Genomic DNA, 19,275 nt, shown 5'->3' with positions numbered 1-19,275 from the left:
ACCCCACTCATGATTTGGAGCTGGCAGCGGTAGTTTTCGCTCTAAAGATATGGAGGCATTACCTCTATGGCACGAAGTGCAAACTTTTCACTGATCATAAGAGTCTCCAATATCTCTTTATTCAGAAAGAATTGAATATGAGGCAACGACGCTGACTAGAATTACTTAAGGACTACGACTGTGAGATACTTTACCATCCCGGTAAAGCAAATGTTGTCGCTGATGCTCTCAGTCGGAAAGTCAATCTTGAGAGAAAAAGGCCAAGAGCTTTGAGAATAGAAGTTGTTTCGACCATTGTGGAAAGTATAAAGAAAGCTCAATAGGAAGCTTCTGAAAAGAATGACCGGAAGGAGGAACGTTTGGGCAAAACGTTGGTGTTCGGTACAAACGGTCATGGAATGAAGGTATTCCAAGATCGTATTTGGGTACCTAAGTCAGGAGGAATAAGAGATCTTCTGATGGAAGAAGCTCACAAAACCATGTACTCGATTCATCCTGGTAGCACTAAAATGTATAGAGACCTAAAACCCTATTACTGGTGGCCGACGATGAAGCTCGATATTGCAAAGTATGTGGCTGAATGTGTGACATGTGCAAGAGTGAAGGCACAACATCAGAAACCATACGGGAGTTTAGAACCTTTACCTGTGCCCATGGGTAAATGGGAAGACATCACCATTGATTTTGTGACTAAACTGCCCAGGACGAAGAACGGTCACGACATGATTTGGGTGGTCGTGGATCGTTTCACAAAGAGTGCACACTTCATAGCTGCCAACGAAAGGTGGTATATGGATAAGCTTGCAAATGCTTACGTGAAGGAAATTGTGAGGCTTCACGGTGTTCCGTTAACGATTGTGTCAGATCGTGACAGCCGTTTCACCTCGCGATTTTGGAGAAGTCTACAAGAGGAATTGGGTACCAAGTTGTGTTTAAGTACAACTTACCATCCACAGACTGATGGTCAGAGCGAAAGGACGATACAAACGCTTGAAGATATGCTGAGAGCATGTACCCTGGAATTCCAAGGTAACTGGGATGAGCATTTACCTTTGGCAGAATTTTCCTACAATAATAGTTTCCATTCGAGCATCAAGATGGCACCTTATCAAGCTTTGTACGGACAGAAGTGTCGTACGCTGTCTTGTTGTCTTGAGGCTGGAGAAAAGCAGTTTATGGGACTGGAGATAGTCCATCAGACTGCTGAAAAGTTGAAAATAATCAGGGAGAGAATGTTAGCAGCTCAGGATCGTCAAAAGAGCTATGCTGACAAAAAGCGAAGACCGATGACTTTTGAAGTTGGAGATTCGGTTTTACTTAAAGTCTCGCCATGGAAGGGACTTATAAGGTTTGGCAAAAGGGGAAAGTTAAGTCCAAGGTTTATTAGACCGTTTAAGGTTCTTCAGAGGTTTGGGAATCAAGCTTACAAGCTCGAATTGCCCGAAGAACTGAATGGAATTCATAACACTTTCCATGTGTGTTATTTGAGGAAGTTCACGGGAGAAGTTCCCGATATAATTCCAATTTCTGAGTTAAGAATTGATGAGAACAAAAGGTTAATTGAAGAACCAGAGGCAATCGTTGACCGAAAGACTAAGAAGTTGCGACGCAAGATGGTCGAATTAGTGCTTGTCCGATGGAAACATATGAATGGGCCAAATCTCACCTGGGAAACGGAGAGTGACATGATGAGTCACAATCCGCATTTGTTTGTTGATGTGTGATTCCGGGGACGGAATCATTCTAAGGTGGGGAGAATTGTAACGTCCGTGTTTCTGGGCTAGGCATTAATGTTGTTATAATAGTCTAGGTTAACATTTGTAACTCATTTTGAAATAATAAGAATGTGTTATTTGAGTATTATGTGTTTTATGCTAAATTATGTGGCTTAATTGAATTAAGAATAAAAATAAGTGTAAAAAAAATAAAATATTAGATAAGCTCGATATCTATGAAGGAAGTTGTAGTGGTCGTGGCAAGGTTTCCGAATATATAAAGAATGCTGAAATCCGAGTTATAACGAAGAAGTTATGACCTGTCGAAGTTTCGCGACGGAACCGGCACGACGCTGAAGGACGTAAAATATGAATTTAAGATAGAGCGATATCTAGCCTTAGTTATCTAAACGAAAGTTGTAGAATGCGTTAAACCGAGAGCGTGCATAAAAGGGCATGTGAGGCTGCCGACTTCTTTTGCCAAAATTCTTTCTTTCTCTCCCCAATTTTCCTCGTTTTGCGTGCACGAAATACCCCGAACCCCCGGTATTATTCCCGAGACCCGAGGCAAGTTCCGAAGCCCCGAAGATCCCGAGAAGTGAAGTTTCCGAGCCGAAAACTCTGCCCGCAAGAAGCCCGGTTTTCAAGAAAAACATCCCGGTTTTATCGGAAAAGATTATTTTAAGAGACGAGGTGCTGTCCGATCATCGTCTTATCATGTGAGTGTATTTTCGTTTTCTTCTAACACATAGATATGAAGTATTCTTTATAAAATACGTGCTATATGTTTATATATTATTTGTTTATTTGAACTAGTTGTTGAACGGATGTTTTGTACAGGTTTTAAGCTGTATATAAATGTATATATTTTATCTACTAATATGTTGGGTAGAACATGGGTAGACAGTTGGTGTGTGATAAATAAAATGATGAGAGGCCTCGTTGTTGTTGCTGATTCAGTCATCTAGCGGAGTTTAGATGACGGCCACAGACTTTTCTAGACAGTCCAGTGGAACGCTAGCAGACTCATTACCTGTAGGTGTTAATGAACTTGGGTGTTCATTTGCTGTACTCCATCCCCCTCATGGTTGCCTTTAGGACATCTATTGTTAAGGAAACCCCTTTGCAGTAATGTCCGTCCCGATGAAAATCCTAGATTTGGTCCCTTGTAATAGTTGTTGCTTTAGGGACATAAAGTGAGGATAACGGGAATGGGTAATCGGGTTATTGTTGGTTGATGAACTAAATATATTTATTTATTGTGGGTTGAAAACCCTATATGCTCACCAGGCTCCCAAGCCTGACCCACTCAGTTTCTTTGTATTACAGGTAGTGGCGCGAGAGCATAAGTTGGATGACATTGTCGAGATATTTTTGGATTATAGACCAGTAGTTATATGTAACTGTTGTAAGGTCTACATTGTATTGTTTATGCTTTTGGTCTGTATCGGAACATGACATCCCGAGTTTTGATATATAATGAAAATACATTTCTTTAAGAAATGCTTTGATAAACTTTATTTTATCATGTTTTGTTTTGGGGACAATTTTCCTCAACTCTTTTAAATCAATAGATTTACTCTGAAATTATTTTAAAAGCATAAATGAAACCGGTCTTTTCTGGCCGTGATTTTGGGGATGTCACAGGGATAATGACTTGAATGGGTAACAAACTTTCGATTTTGTTCATATTTAGTCACTAAACTTTTTTTCATTTTCTATTTGCCACTGAACTATTGAATCTGTTCACATTTTACACTTATGATCGGTAACAACCGGTCATAACGGTAAAATGTGAACAGTTTCAATAGTTCAGTGGCAAATAGATAATGAAAAAAAGTTTAGTGACTAAATATGAACAAGGTTGAAAGTTCGTTTCCCTCTCAAAAAAGTTCAATAACTAAATGTGAACAAACTTTCCTCTTGTATTATGGTTTAGCAAATTATGTATTTTTGTTAAATTTTAACAACATTTGTTGATGAAGAAATCTATAAAAAAAAAACCCGAAAAAGGTATAAAAAACGAAAAACGGAACCAACATTATATGTATAAGTTTTATGTTATAAAACTATGCAATATTATATGTATAAAAATTATCCTAATATTATATGTATGAATTGTGTGTTATAAAATTATGCAACATATAAATTGACGTACATTAAACAATATACATTGTTTATAAAAAAATACATATGTATATTGATACATTATATATATTGCTATACTTCATGTATTGACATACATCATATTAGTATATTTACTATTAAAAATGATATCGAAAATGAAAGTCAGGTTGTTTAGAATTTAGACATTTTTAATTTACCCGGACAATTGATTTATATTTGTGATTGTATTTTCTTAAAAAGTTTGAATAATTATTGAAATTTATGATTATTTAACTAGACATATAGAATTAAGTAAAACCGTTAATATGTTTTATGAAGTGTTGCGCCCAAACCACTCATCCATATTACCTTAACAAAACTATTTTTTTAGAAAAAAATAGCTATATATTCAACAATTAAAACGGCGCTATTTTTTTTCTTTCAAAAAAGTCACTCATAATTTTAAAATGTTTTAGAAAAAAAAATTCATATTTAAATAACTATTTAAAAAAAATAAGGTTTTTAATTTTTTTTCTTCAAAATACATCTTAATTTCTGACCATGAAACACAATTTCTTAATAGCTATATGGGTTAGAATTGTTCATTTTTTTTGTTAAACCAAACTCAGATTGGAAATTTTGATTTTTTATTTTGGAAAATACCAAACCATTGGTTTTTTATTTCGATTTCGGTTTTTCGTTTTTTTTAATATATTTTTTAGGGTTTTGTTTTTTTTATTTAATAGATTTCTTCATCAACAAATGTTGCTAGAATTTAACAAAAATAAATAATTTGCTAAAACATAATACAAGATGAAGTTTGTTCACATTTAGCCATTGATTTTTTTTAGAGGGAAACGAACTTTCGACTTTGTTTACATTTAGTCACTAAACTTTTTTTCATTATCTATTTGTCACTGAACTATTGAAACTGTTCACATTTTACCCTTATGAACCGGCCATAAGGGTAAAATGTGAACAGTTTCAATAGTTCAGTGGCAAATAGAGAATGAAAAAAAGTTTAGTGACTAAATATAAACAAAGTTGAAAGTTTGTTACCCTTTCAAGTCATTATCCCTTGAAGTAACCATACAAAAAAAATCACCATACAAAAAAACATCTTCTCCAGTAATAAAAAGCTTTCATTTTTTTTTCTTTCAAATACTAAAAAGCTTTAGAAAAAACTACAATTGAAGATGCTCTAAGCACTTTTATAAAATAAAAAGTTATAAACGCTTTCAAATAAGTTAGAAGAAACCAACCTACTTATTTAAGCCGATAAAGTCTAAACAGTTTTCATTTTATTCCATACAAACACTCAAAAATACTTATTAACATCACCAACCCACAATAAGCTAACAAACACCTTAAATAACCAATCTCAAACACCCTTTACACTCTTTTGTACAAGACATGTAATGTGTGTCCATGTGTTGTACAACATATATCAAATCCCGTTTCTAAACAACGCCATATAATAACTCCTCACCCAAATTGTACTACAAAATACAACATATCAACTTCACAAAAAAAAAAACAATAAAAAGTTTTTCCTTTTTCCTTTTTTCTTTTTCTTTTTCCACCTCTGTAAAAGTAAAACCCAGAAAAACAAATTCCAAATTTACGAACTGTTTTGGTTATTCTGCTCATCTTGAGCTGTTGAGCTTGCTTGTTGTTGTGGTAATGGCTGTGAACCAGAGCTAGTACCTTGTGGTTCAGGGATTAATGTGGTAAGACCATTCTGCTTCATGTAAGTCTCTAATGGCTGATTTGCAGCTTGAAGAAGACTCATCATGCTTACATGAGGATGAGGTCGTATGTTCAAATCCAACTGACTTTTCCCCCCTCCTCCTGATGATTGTTGTGACTTCATAACACCTTCAATTTCTTCTTTGGGATTCGAAGTGGGACCCAATTTTAGTTGATTATTTTTTTCTGCAATTTCAGCTTCGCGTTCTGATTGGCGTTGTTGTTTTCGTAACATTAGGGTTTTGAATCTTCGTTTCACTGTCATACAGACATTACAAGTGCAGTTTGGCTTGTGTTTGCCTTTGCCACTTGGCGGTTGACTGCAGACTATGCAGGAGCATCCCGGGCGGTGCCTTGGGTGTTTCGTGGTGGTTGCAACCGATGGGTCCGGTGGTGGTTCCGCCTGGTTCTGGTTCTGGTTCTGGTTCTCCCCCTGGTCTTGGTCTGGTGGTGGCTTTTGGTTCATGGAGTTTCTCCATTTGTGAAACTCTAATCAGATGATGAAAATGAAAAGTCAGTTAAGGGCGTTTTTTTTATAATGAAGATGAGGAGGGCATTTTCGTCTTTTTGCATGATAATTGTTGTACCTTTAGCCAGCCTAAGAAGGTGGTCGAGTTCTCTAGGGCCTAATTCATCTGGTGCAACACAGGCAGACCTGTAAATACCAATTTATTAGTAGCTAAATAATCCGAAATTGTCACATGATGTGAATATTTGAGTAATTTAATACAATAAAATGAAAATACTTATTAAAATTTTGTTTATTATATTAAGAATAATTAGGATCCACCTGTTGTGATCCCAGACATTTTCTTGGCATGTCCATTTAGCAGGGAGAAGAAAATCAACAGGTAACCTTCGCCATTTTGAACAGCTATCACATTGGGCCCACTGTTCTTGTTCACTGAAACATAATTTTTTCATGTTAAGTTTAATTTATATATAATTAAATATAAAACGTGAAGTAATAATTGTTACCCAGAAGAGCGAGCAGTGAATATACTCCCCTTTCCAAAAACAGGAGGTTCCTAAAAAAAGAAAAAGAAAAATCAATATCCAAAGATTTTTTTTTTTTTTTTTTTTTTAAAGATATGATATGGGAAAAAAAATTAAGATGATGACTGACTTCATATTCTTCAAAATCTTGATCTTCAATGGTGACACTACTTGGATTCAAAGTGTTAGGTGGAGTCAACATATCTTGTAATTCTTCCCATGTATATTTCAGCTCAAGAGCATCTTGACTCTCAATCAACAATCTTTTACTTTTTGAACTAATATTTCGACTTCTTTTTTTGTCTGGTTGAAATGAGTCAGCCCTTGACTTGCTTCCTTGCTTTTCATTTGCATGCCAGCTGGCATCTCCAATAGCCAAGCTCATACTTCTTGACAATGTATTTAAATGGGAATCTGTGTTTCTCTTTAGTGACTGAAGAAGACCAGAATAATCACTCATATTTGAAAGATTCTCAACACCAGATAAAGAAGGTGAAGATCCACTTGGAAATACTCCATTATGCATTGCACCCATTCGAGAATCCTGTTCATTTAATTTCTGTATATCAGTATTAAAATAATATATATATTATCTGGAAGTTAGTTAGTTAGTTAGTTAGTTAGTTAGTTAGTTACCTGTACAGAAGCACTAACTGAGGCTTTTCGGAAGCCCATAAGAAGCTTTCCTTCAGGTTCCATACGGCTGAATGTCACTGGTGAAAAGTAAGATAGTTTGAGCAAAAACTTCTAGAAGATTTAGATTTTTAAGAATTGTTAGCAGAAATTAAGGTTTTGGATGAATGAATTGAATACCAGTATCTCCAGCCTTCAACTGCATAGACTGTATGCATGGAGTGACACCTTCTAGAACATACATACGGCTGTTGTTATTTGGCCAAAATCTGAACTGAAACAGCCATTCTTTGCCTTTCACATCCTGTATTCTGATTGGAAGCCCCTCTGGTTGAGAAATAGGTGGAAAATATGCCTGTAGAGTATGTGAACTTGAGTATTACTCAAAGGGCATAATTGTCTTTTCTCATAAATATACAATATACTTACTTCAGCACATGCTTTTGGGAGAACTAAACGACCAATTCTACCAGCATCACTGGCACTCAGAACCTTCTCAAATAGTGGAATAACTGTAGCATTTGAACTTAAAGAAGCAGAATCAAGGAAAATATTACATTGTAAAGATAGATTAATATATTTATTTTAAGATTAATGTAATATAAATAATCAAAACATGGTTAAAAATGGATACTCTCCAGATATCTGCTGCAACTCTTGTTCTGTAATTCTAGGCCAATAACGAGGAAGAAGCTGATTTTTAATACGCCCTTCAACAGGTGGCCTAGCAATTCGTATCTGTGAATTCATTCCAATATTTGCATCAAATCCTTGTGAAAAGACGGATTTGGGCACTTTGGGTAAAATATGGCGAGACCAAGGTCCCTGTTGAAAGGGTTTATTCAATTCCCTTCCATCAAGAGGAAGAAAAGCTGGTTTTTGTGAAGAGGAAGAAGAAGAAGCTAAGCCCATAGTTAAGTCTGTTTGAACAAGTGATCCAATTACATCTTTACCCCCTGTAGTTTCTCTATATTTAAATGATTTGGTTCCATGAGCAGGTTCGAAAGTTGAAATGGGAAAGATTTCTTCTTGTTTCATTTGAGATGTTGATGTGTCATCGTTATCAGATGGAAGAGGGTATTTTTGTCCATCATCGTTTGATTGTTTCAACATTTTATTAGAGGATGATGGTATTTCTCCAATGCTATTTTCTACTGAAATGCCACATTCTCTGGGATTATCCTCACTTGTGCTCTGCATTTAATACAATAAACATGAATAATTAAAACTCTAAGTGGTTAACCAATTAAGTCTTAAGTCAAAAAGAAAAAATAATGTAACTTGATCTTACAGGGTCACGTTTCAAACTATTTGAACAGCTGGCACAACTTACACCACCATTTTCAAGTAGTTCAATGGAAGCAGTAGAAGCAATACATCCACAATGGAGACGCTGTAATTAACAAAACATATTAGAAAAATCAAATTACAAAATTCCACACAAAAAAATGAAATTTAGGGATGTAGTTTAGATAATTATGTATATGTTTGGTTACCTTGCCACATGAAGTGCACTCCCTCCAACCAGTGTCTTGTAGGTGGAATAGTTCACAAAATGCTAGTTGTTCATATGCAGTACTGGAACAATCCGGAACTTCAAATATTAAGAAAGTTATTCAAAATCTTTAACAAAAAGTATATGCAAGATAAGATTGTGACTAGAAAGTTTGTCATATCTCCACTCTAGTCTTCTCCTATTCTGGTATGAATATGATGTAAACTGTGTAGCAATCAAATTAAGTTTATTCAAAGGAATTGATGACTGAAGTAAAAGGTCTCTGTAAACAATGGCTAAAGATGAGATCTGTAGCAAGAAGAATATGGGGATTCACTCTCTTTTGGGTGGATTAATAGAAGATTATACGTTAAGTTTATTCACTTTTCTGAAAAAGAAACTTCACCTAATACTCCAATAACATATCCCAGAAAGAAGTCACTGTTTTGCAAATTCAAAAGGTAGAAGAATCTACACTACATACAAAAAGGTAAAAAGGAAAAGGGAATAGGGAAATGATAGCTAATGAAACCTAGTAATGAACAGTATTGTGTTGAACTAAGTGATAATTCGTTAATTCCACCTTCAGATCAAAGTACAGAAACTTAAAATTGGAAACCGAAGAGATCTGGGATTAATTACCCGCATTTATTACAAAGTTTGGCAAAATCACCAGACCGCAAAGCCCAACCTTTCCTATAATCACCAGCCGCTGCTAATGAAGCTCCGCATAAGTCATTCATGCATATTCTAGACTCCATCCGCAGACATCAGTTCGGAAAAAGAAAAACCCTAATCCCAATTAATTAAAATCCAATTCAACAGGGGAGACTAAATACTAGGAAAAATCCCCCAATTAACCTACTAAAAATGCTTGAATTGAAAAATAACACTAATTTTCAGAAGTAATTTGCCCGAAACACGGTATTCATTATAGCAAGATGTATCGAGTCAACAAAAACTTACTTTATCCGAGTGGTGTTTCTGTAATTGTGTCGTGAAGTCAAAAGAAACGGTGGGATTGTTGGTTCTTGTATGAAATTTGATCTTGCTGATCTTGGTTCGCCGGATATGGAGGTTGCTGCCGGCGGTTGGAAGAGTCATGGAAAATGAAGAAAGTGCATGCTTAAGAGAGAGGGAGTGAGTTGCATGCACGACGCTTTACGGCACAGCAAACCAACTCTGTTACTCGGCGTCGAACTCTTGTGGGTCCTTTACCCACCACTCATGATTCATGACTCAACCAATTTAAGTGGTGTTTAGATACCAATTATGATAATCAAAATTAATTGAAGATATATATGCAATGTTGACATTTTAGAATTTAGATAATGGGTAAAGATTCTCATATGATCTTGATGGAAAATAAACAAATCAATGTGTCATTATGTTGTGTAAAAAATAAAGTATTGGTAGATTGGTATTTTATGGTTGGTTAATTTGTGTTGAAAGCTATTTGACGTTATGATGTTTGTATTGCCTAAGCACATTATGCGAGACCATGGGTTAGCTGGTCAGCATCACACGCGTGATGTAGACAATTGGGGGTGGATCAATAATAGCGTTTAAGAAAAAATGATATAAGTTATTATTTACAAAGAGTCTACAATATATTTTTAACAAAATATAAGTTATAGCTCATTAGTTGGTTAGTGATTTGCATTCATTTGCCAATTGACGACTTGAGGTGGGAGATCCTGACCCAAGACAACTTTCATACATGTGATCCCAGATTTGGGTCAACCCGCCCAAGGCCCAACTTTCAACTTTTATAGTTTTGGCCTCAATTTTTTTTTTTTTATTTTTCTTTTTTATGAGTTTACCCATTTACCTTTCCATCTTTGTTTATATAACTTATTTTTTTTATTTTTATATATTTGGCCAAACTTTCATTTTTTTTTTATAAATTTATTCAGAAACATTGTATACATATTTTTTCGAACTCTTTTTCTACAACTTTACTTTTATGTCTCTTAAAATTTAGCTTTTTTACAACTTTTTAGAGTAAATTACTGAAATTGTCCCTGTGATTTGGGGTGTGTTTGGTCTAGGGATGTCAACGGGACCAAACGGGAGCGGAAATGGTTGCCCCCGCTCCCGAAATCACTTGTTGCCCCCGCTCCCAGTCCCGCCTCCGGATCCCCCGCTTACACAGCCCCCGGTCCCGTCCCCGTTCTCCCGATACTCCCGGTTTATAGGCTTAAAAATAGATTTTTTTGCTAAAAAATTGCTTTGTTTTAGGCTAAAAATACTATTTTTAATAACTTTTGTATATAAACAAACATGTAAGCCCTTGATAAATCAAGAATTGATCAAACATAAAACATCACTAAAGTTATATATATATATATATATATATATATATATATATATATATATATATATATATATATATATATAAACGGGGCCCCCGCGGGAGTACGGGACGGAAATACTCACTCCCGCCCCCGCTCCCGAAAATAAACGGGAGTTAATATCGCCCCCGCCCCCGCTCCCGCTCCCGAATTTTTTAAAAAATTAGTCCCGTATGGTATCGGGGTCCCACGGGAACGGGTCCCGCGGGGGTTTTTGACATCCCTAGCTTGGTCCTTTAATTTTTGTTTTGCACTTAGGTCCTATTTGTTTATCTCTTAATTGCAAAATTAAGAGACAATGTCTTAATAATTCAGATTCGGATTGTTTGTTTGCATCTTATTTTTTTACCTCTTAAAGTTGTAAATACTTTTAATTTTTCAGATATTAAACAAAGTCTGAATTTAAAAAAAAAAAAAAAACATGTGTTCCTATTGTGCCCTAAACGATCGACCCTTCACCAAAACAACACCTCCTTTTCTCCTCCTTCTGTGCGTTCTTCTTCCCTTCACCACCAGATTCACCGACGACGTTGCATCGCCGGCGACGCCGCCGCACCCCAACGTCGCCTCTGCCGTCTGGAACGACTCTTCCACCTCCGTCTCCGACAAACCAGGTTCGTTTCTTCCTTCTTTCCCCCAAACTCGATATTTTTTTCTGTTTTTATGAATGGTTTGGCCTGAAAAAAAAACAAAACCATCTTTCTCTTCTTCATCTGAAAACTGAATTCTCTTCAAACTCGAGTTCAAATCGATAATTTTTCCCTTTTTATGTTTAAATCATATTTTTTTTTTCTGATTTTGTCGATTTTTTTTATGTTCAAATTTGTTTTCTGTTTTTTATGCTCGGTTATTATGTGTTCAATGGATATGATATTTGTAAATAATTGATGTGATTTGCTGAAATCAGATTTATGTTATGCTGAAATGTTGAAATCAAATTTATTGTTGATGTTATGATGAAATCAGATTTGTGTTTGATGTTATGAGCAATAAGATTCTTGACAAAAATCATAGAAAATTCTCATTATAACATATTTTCAAGGTTTTAATCTTAGAGTTTTAAGAGCAAAATTTCACACATAAACTTAACACTATCTTCTCTACTTTAATTATTTGTTCAAAATTTCACACATAAACTTAAAACTATCTTCTCTACTTTAATTATTTGTTGGTGGTGTCCATTCAAGATCATATATTGTGTTAGTGTTTGCAAGTATTTGTATCAGTGGCTATCTCTTCTTGCAAAGAGTTTGAGAGTATTGTATACTACAAATATTGTATAATGTTTTTAATACTAGCCTTAAAGTTTATGTGTTTTAGTCGATGTTCTAAATAACGTGAGGCATGAGCTTGACGACAAGGTCAAAGTTATGCCATGGCGAGCCTTGGTGAATTATAACACTTTTCAAGGCATGACTATTTTATATACATTAAAAAAGATAAATCATATAATTATTGAATTTATCAAGTATATCAAGTTTTTAGAAGTTTTATATTAATATTTAATATAAAAAAGTTAACAAAAGCTCAATTATTTTAGGTCTGATCAGAAAAAAAAAAACAAAAAAAAAACACAAGAAAACTCGCGCCTTGAAAAAAACTCGCGCCATAATGCGATAAGGCGAGTCTTGACACGTTATTTGGGCGCCACGCTTAACAAACCCGCATTGGACGTTTTCGTAACGGTTACACCATGCCTCGCACCATGACACGCATTGAGGTGCGCCATGACGTGCTTTTTAGAACCATTGTTTTAGTGGATCAATCATCGGTGAGTGAAACCAATAGAGACAAAGAGGGCATCCTCATTAACGTGGGGTAATTAAGCTTTTGATATAGAACCCAACAACTATAGATACTTATGTTCGATCTTTTTCACTTAAACATTTACACATATATTTATATTTTATTGTGTCTTTATAACTATTGGATATAGAAAACATTATGTTCTTCAACTACTCTCAGTTTATTGTCGTATAATATTGTATGTTTATATTTATATAATTTATTTGAAGAGTTCGTAACTTGCTAAAATTGTTTAAAATTGCAATAATTAGCACCCGTCCACCTCACGTGCACGTATCTCATGCCTTGAAAGGTCTAGATATCGTCATCATTATATATTCATCTTCATATTCCAACAAATGAATAACATCTTCTCCACCTAATTTTCTATCAATGTTAAATTACAATTTTATCATTCATCCTTATTAATATAAATCATATAAATTAAATTCAACTAAATTTCAACATCTTAGTTTTGGAAACCTATTAATTTCTAAAATGCACAAAGCTAAATGACAAGTCTTCAACATATAATTCCAACATAACATATTGATCCATATTTGGCATATCTATCCATAAAAACCACAACAATTATGTGAAAATTCAATTTTTATCCATAAAAACAAAATTTTCAAAATCAATTACAAAATATATCTATCCATAAAAAAGTTAAATTACGTTATTGCCCTCAATGCATATATTAATTTTAATTAGTCATTGTAATCTTTCTAGGTTACAAACCCGTGTATTATACGGATGATATTTAAAATATAAATTATAAGAAAAAGTCTTATATAAAATTATAAATATGAAAATAATTCTTTATATATAGGGTTTTATATATTAAATTGTTTTGATTTTGAATATTAATTTGAATATGTTTAAATCGTTATATGAAAAATAGCGGGAATAAATTGTTATTAAATTTTAAACTTCTTAAATTTAGGTATTTATATCAAGTAATTAAAAACAACATGGAAAGAATCAAAATGACATTTAATTTTAAACTTCTTAGAATTTGAGATTTATATCAAATGAAAAAAAGAAAATACTAAAAAAATGACATGTGACATCATTATCTATAAAACTTGTCATGTGTCAATCAAAATATATGTTATATTATAATAAGGATAGACAAAATTCTTTGTAATTTAATAAATTTTTATAAATCTTTGATTTGTTATTACTCACTATCATTTTAAATTATCGATAATGTTTTTCTTGTAGGGGTATTAACCTAATACAATATATAATATATTCCATAATTATGAACCTTGTTGAACCAATAGCCAGATACAACAGGAAGGTGATTTGTCTTCCATGGCTACATTGATTTTGATATTTGACTCCGCCTGTTGAGGTAGTCATTCCACGAGTGAGCTTGTGAAGGTAGAATCGCTTGTGTTACCATCATTCAACTACAAAACAGAAAAAAGATGGATAATATACGGGAAGAGAGGAATGAAAATTTAAGCATTAAGCAATTTAAGCATTTTTCTAGCTTATAGTCCAATCTTTGTTTATCTGGAATAAAGTAAAAGAACCACATTTTAAAGAAGACCCACAATCTAAATATGATGGTAAAGTAAAATAAAACATAGTACTTTATATTAAACAATTCCTAGAAATTGTGGAACAAACCTGTTGTTGCAGCCACCTTAGATCAGTGTTTATGTCTCCTTCCATATTATGATTTCGTCCATTAATTGAAATTTCCCTAAGCTTCGGTGTGTTGGAGGTTCCGGCAGTGAAAACCATCATCTCCTTGCAACAATCAATCCACACTGATTCAAGTAATGGCCATATAAAGCTATGCAATCCCGAGGAGTAGAAACACCTTAGGCATGGAAGATCAATGAGTTCTAGAGATTTTAATCTAGGGAACACTAGTTCATGACTCTCACTTGTTAATTGGGTGGCCTCATGTTCATCTTCTTCCTTGAGAATTACTGTCAGATTCCGGCATTCAGTTATGGATAATTCTTGAAGATGTGAAAGAATAGTGGCTATTGAAGGCAAGAGTATGTAAGTTAACTTATGACAACTAGCTACTGAGAGTTTAGTCAGGTTCTGAAACCCTATGAAAGTTTCAGGGCCATGCTTCCAGATATGTGTCATTGCAGGCAGATGTTCGAGCTCCAAGTCGCTCAAAATTTTAAGCACCTCATGATCTTCTCTTAACAGCCTATCTATGTCAAAGACAACTTCTACCATATGACAACGTTCAATACGTAGTACTTTGAGATCCTTTGGTTTTTGTAAGAGCCCAGAAAGAACAACACTTGATAGATCATCACAGTAGCACAATGACATTACCCTTAAGTTGACAAAACATGAGACAGGAAGAAGATGGTTCTGTATCTCGTTGATCTTCATCTTGGAAACTGATAAAACCTTCAGTTGCATAGTTGAAAGAATCTGCAATGCATGACCAAATATCCAACATCAATGGTGTTCTGTTAATTAGAAACACATCGCGTCAATAAATGTTACAATAATAATACTAAGAGGTGAACCTTTTGATTTAATGACTGAAGCTTAGGAAGGTTGCGCAGCCGGAATTCCAACAGTTGAGGAATCGTAAATGAAAAAACATCTTTGCAAAAACCAGTTAGACGTGGGAGATCTTCAAGAATCAAGGATTTCAGATTTAAAAGCTGAATCTCAACAACAGATTTTTCATCTTTCTTCCTCAAGAAAATTTCTTCTATCATTTCACACCCAATAATCTTGAGACTTTCAAGCTTACGAAAATCTGTTGGGGCAGATAGGGAGAAAACACGTCTTAAATTAACACAGCCTACAATTTCAAGATCATGTAGGTTCTCAAACAAAGTAAGCTGGTGATCAGGTTCATCGACTGTAATTTCACCCACAACATGGTTTTGGCCCTGACATATTTCTGTCAAATAGGACAAATCACAACGTTCTAGCTTTAAGTTTCTCAACATCAGGAAGTTGGCTCTTGAAGGATTCTTGAGGCTTGAATTTGTTAACAAACGCCAACCATGTAAATGCAAGATTTCAGTTCTGTTGAATAGAACTTCTATTCCGCCATCTCTCCAGTGAGCTGGAAAGCGTACTTGCAGCATGTTTTGAAACATCTTGCTCTCAATGGAAAACCCAATACATATCCTGAATCTTTTTAGCCTCTTGAAGATGAAGTCATCTGGTAGAAGATCATAAATGGATAGCTCAATCTCTAACGCAGTCAACATAGATAACGAGTTGAGTTCTGTAATACATGTTGTGATTTGTTCATCAGGCCAACTTACAAGGGTTCCACTCATGTATAATTCTTCTAATTGGATCAAACTTTTCAAAACTCCAGGAGCTATATTAAAGAGATCTCCACACCCTGTTAGATCAAGTACTTTTAATTGGCTTAACTTTCCAATTTCTTCGGGTAATTCTTTAACATCGGAGTGTAGAAAGCTTAGGGTTTCTAGCTTTACTAGATTTCCTATCATTGATATATCACTAGTTTTGTCAAAAGTGCAGTATTCTAATGACAAGTTTCGGAGTTTGCTCGAGACTTCAAATGATTCAGGATAGGATTGAAGTTGAACTAACATTCCCCTAAGAACTATCACTTTGAGTTCATTCATACCTTCATAAAAACCAGTCGGGAACTCCAACGGGTGATTTCCACCAATCAAAAGCAAAAGCTCGAGTTTCGGGCAGTTAAGCCTGCCCGGAAGTTCAGACATTTCATCACATCTTAGAGAGATGGAAGTGCAACATTCGTCCGTGAGCTCAGATGGCCAAAACGTCAACCCATCACCATGTTTGACCACAAAAACATGTTTGTTCTTGGAAGCAATCTTAAGACCAGAATCACGTACTAGATCATGCAATTTTACAGATTGATCATGATCACTTCCATATAACAACAAGTTCAAATTCTTTAGTTTCTGAACAAAAGCATTTATTCGGATCCTAGCTTCACTAACCGCAGCTGTCTTCTTAAACAAACTTAACCCTAACCCAAGCCTTAGCAAATCCTCGATCGAAATATCATGACCTTCAGGAAACAAGCAACATAGCAGAAACACGTGTTTCATCTCATTGCTTTCTAGAAAATTGTAAGTCACTTCAAGACTCGAGTACACAGAAGCATACTCTCCTTCAAGGTCGTAGCTTCTTAGTCTCTGAAGCGCATCATCCCACATAGACTTGTCCTTCTCGCTCTCAAGAGCTCTTGCAATTGTTACGATGGCAAGTGGTAACCCACCACACTCCTCCACGATATCTCTTGCTAGTTGATGCAGATTCGGATCTGGGTGAAAAGCTTTTTTAGCTGTTCTTTCGAAAAGAAGCCATGCTTCATTCAGTGGCATTTCTCGTATTTTAAAGATTCTATCAGCTCTCATCTGGTTACAAGCACTAATACTTCTTGAAGTCAACAAGATTTTGCAGCCGTGGTGTTGTCTATCTGATCCAAAGGGAATCCCAAGTTCCTCCATGTCAAGCCTTGACCATATATCGTCTAATATCACCAGCACCCTTGTAAGCATTTTTAACCTCGCACTTACCCGAGCTGCTCATACCAACAAGCTCTCTTCTTGTAGTTTTAAGCCCAACTGTTCTGAAATATTACTTTGAATTGTGTTCTTGTTGGGTGCTTGAGTGACATCTACCATGATAATTACGTCAAATAGATGCTCTAACTTAGCTCTTGCCCCGACTTCTTTTGCCATTGTTGTCTTCCCCACGCCACCCATTCCACATACCCCAATCACACAAACAGCGTCATCTTTCAAAGATTCCATGATTTCAGTTCTAATTGAGACCCTTGATCCAAACCCTTCAGAATAACTCAAATGATTGAAATCTGTGATTTCTACAGGCAATGGAGGATTTGAAACGTTAGTGAATTTGTACTTCTCCTGGAGTTGTTTCACATCTTCCATCATCCTCACAGCCTTCTTACTCCGTGAATACCGTGATTTGATATTTAAAAATCTACCACAAAAACACCAGAACCATTTCTGAACCGAACCGGTTGTAGTAGCTTGTAAAACTTTATCTGCCTCTTTCTTCAACTCATCAACACCATTCATCCATGCCAAAACGTCTGGTTTGATAACCTCTAAATTTCTCATGGCAGCATCAACTGAATGCTGAACACTAGCTCTACGATTTTCAAGATCTTCGACACCATCTCTAAGTTTCCCAATGTTAGATACGTAGTTAAAAAGATACCCATGTTGGTTTTTTACTGGACCACACAACCATTGTCCAATCTTTAAACTAACCTCCACTAAAGGGACTAAAAATGCCAGTAACGCAACCATCTGTTCTTCTTTTCTTGAAAAAAGGACTTATCTTTGAATACGTGACCTTGTAAATCGGAAGAATACAATCAAACCCGAAATAAGAATTAACAGCAGAAATGAAGGATTTAACTGAAAGGCAACAAGAATGTTTACACGAACGTAAAGTAATTACCGTGATTTGGTCTCTGTAGATTGCAGACGACTAGCTGGAAGACTTCATCAGCCAATAGCAGAATGTAGTACAGAGGGAGTAAACATTGACTTAAACATCTGATTGTGGAATAGATGATAAAACAATGATTGGAGTTTGTGTTTAATTGGTTTCTTACAAAAATAGTCCCTAAAGTGTTTGTGAAGGACTTATGTACCGATATTTGTTTGGTTTCTTGCAGAAATAGTCCATAAAATATTCGCAATCAGAGGACGACATGCATGCTAGACGAAGTAACATTTACTGCACGAAGAATTGTTGTAGCTACATTGCATAATTAAATTGTAGGACACGTGAATAACCTCCACGAGTCATGCTTAAAGAGGGAAATGAAGAGAAATGGAGAAAATTGAAAAGTACAGAGGAAAATATATGTATTCCCCATAATTTTTTTTGAAAGGATTTGGATAGAAGAGAAAATGGTTGATCTTCACAGGAGGATGTGAATACTTATACATCCATAAAAGAGTCATGATCTATAAGTTAGAAATGATTTCTACCATCATAAAACCATTGTTCTAAGCAAATTCAATGATTCAATACTAAATTAATAAAATAAACCAACAATTCTCATTCAAATACCAAACTCATGATGGAAAATCGCCTCCAAGGTGCTCCAATGGTGGAAAATTGAAATGTGGTTGTCAAACCTAACCCCCAAGGTAAACGATGAGCAAAATGACAAGAATGCCCCAAAGTGTGCAGCTGCGTGGGTACCCTCGCAAAGTTGTGCGACTGAGACTCCACCATCGTAAACGATGTTGGAATGCTATTGACTCTTTTTCTCCACTGCATGTAACACTTGGAAAATTTGTAAGTTTCATATTTACTCCCTTCTTATTAAAAGTATTGCATTTTGGTCTTTGAGCTAGTACGCGGGGCGTACAGGGTGGTACGCTTAACGTACTAGCCCGGATTTGGATCGTGACCTTGGACCACGTATGCTGGGCGT

At 35.2% G+C, this 19,275-nt stretch overlaps 3 protein-coding genes across 5 annotated transcripts; all 3 read right to left on the bottom strand.

Annotated features, from left to right (window-relative positions):
• Positions 1-5,172: 5,172 nt before the first annotated feature.
• On the bottom strand, positions 5,173-9,927 carry LOC145136792 (HSI2-like 1). 3 transcript variants are annotated; one of them, XM_079070911.1, is made up of 13 exons: positions 9,661-9,927; positions 9,337-9,486; positions 8,696-8,777; positions 8,491-8,592; positions 7,834-8,393; positions 7,629-7,725; positions 7,380-7,554; positions 7,203-7,279; positions 6,697-7,125; positions 6,549-6,598; positions 6,361-6,474; positions 6,158-6,225; positions 5,173-6,059 (listed from the first exon to the last, which is right to left on the bottom strand). In XM_079070911.1, the coding sequence occupies exons 2-13, from the start codon at positions 9,453-9,455 to the stop codon at positions 5,443-5,445; spliced, it is 2,490 nt and encodes an 829-aa protein (XP_078927037.1). In that variant the 5' UTR covers positions 9,456-9,486; positions 9,661-9,927; the 3' UTR covers positions 5,173-5,442. The 3 variants fall into 3 exon arrangements, with proteins under 3 accessions (XP_078927037.1, XP_078927038.1, XP_078927039.1); XM_079070912.1 differs by having other exon boundaries at positions 6,697-7,110; XM_079070913.1 differs by having other exon boundaries at positions 9,337-9,444.
• Positions 9,928-13,966: 4,039 nt separating this feature from the next.
• LOC145137156 (putative disease resistance protein At4g27220) lies at positions 13,967-17,350 on the bottom strand. The gene is made up of 3 exons (XM_079071296.1): positions 15,350-17,350; positions 14,475-15,251; positions 13,967-14,251 (listed from the first exon to the last, which is right to left on the bottom strand). Exons 1-3 carry the CDS (start codon positions 17,348-17,350, stop codon positions 14,198-14,200), a joined length of 2,832 nt encoding a protein of 943 aa, XP_078927422.1. The 3' UTR covers positions 13,967-14,197.
• Positions 17,351-17,377: 27 nt separating this feature from the next.
• LOC145137157 (putative disease resistance protein At5g43730) lies at positions 17,378-18,362 on the bottom strand. Its single transcript, XM_079071297.1, has 2 exons — positions 18,285-18,362; positions 17,378-18,176 (listed from the first exon to the last, which is right to left on the bottom strand). The coding sequence occupies exon 2, from the start codon at positions 18,128-18,130 to the stop codon at positions 17,378-17,380; it is 753 nt and encodes a 250-aa protein (XP_078927423.1). The 5' UTR covers positions 18,131-18,176; positions 18,285-18,362.
• Positions 18,363-19,275: the final 913 nt, after the last annotated feature.

The sequence above is a fragment of the Lactuca virosa genome, chromosome 9 (assembly GCF_052849685.1).
Source record: "Lactuca virosa cultivar CGN04683 chromosome 9, Lactuca_virosa_CGN04683_v6, whole genome shotgun sequence".
Classification (NCBI taxonomy): domain Eukaryota; kingdom Viridiplantae; phylum Streptophyta; class Magnoliopsida; order Asterales; family Asteraceae; genus Lactuca; species Lactuca virosa.
Note: the sequence above shows the minus strand (reverse complement) of the source record. Positions and strands in the feature narration are given on the sequence as shown.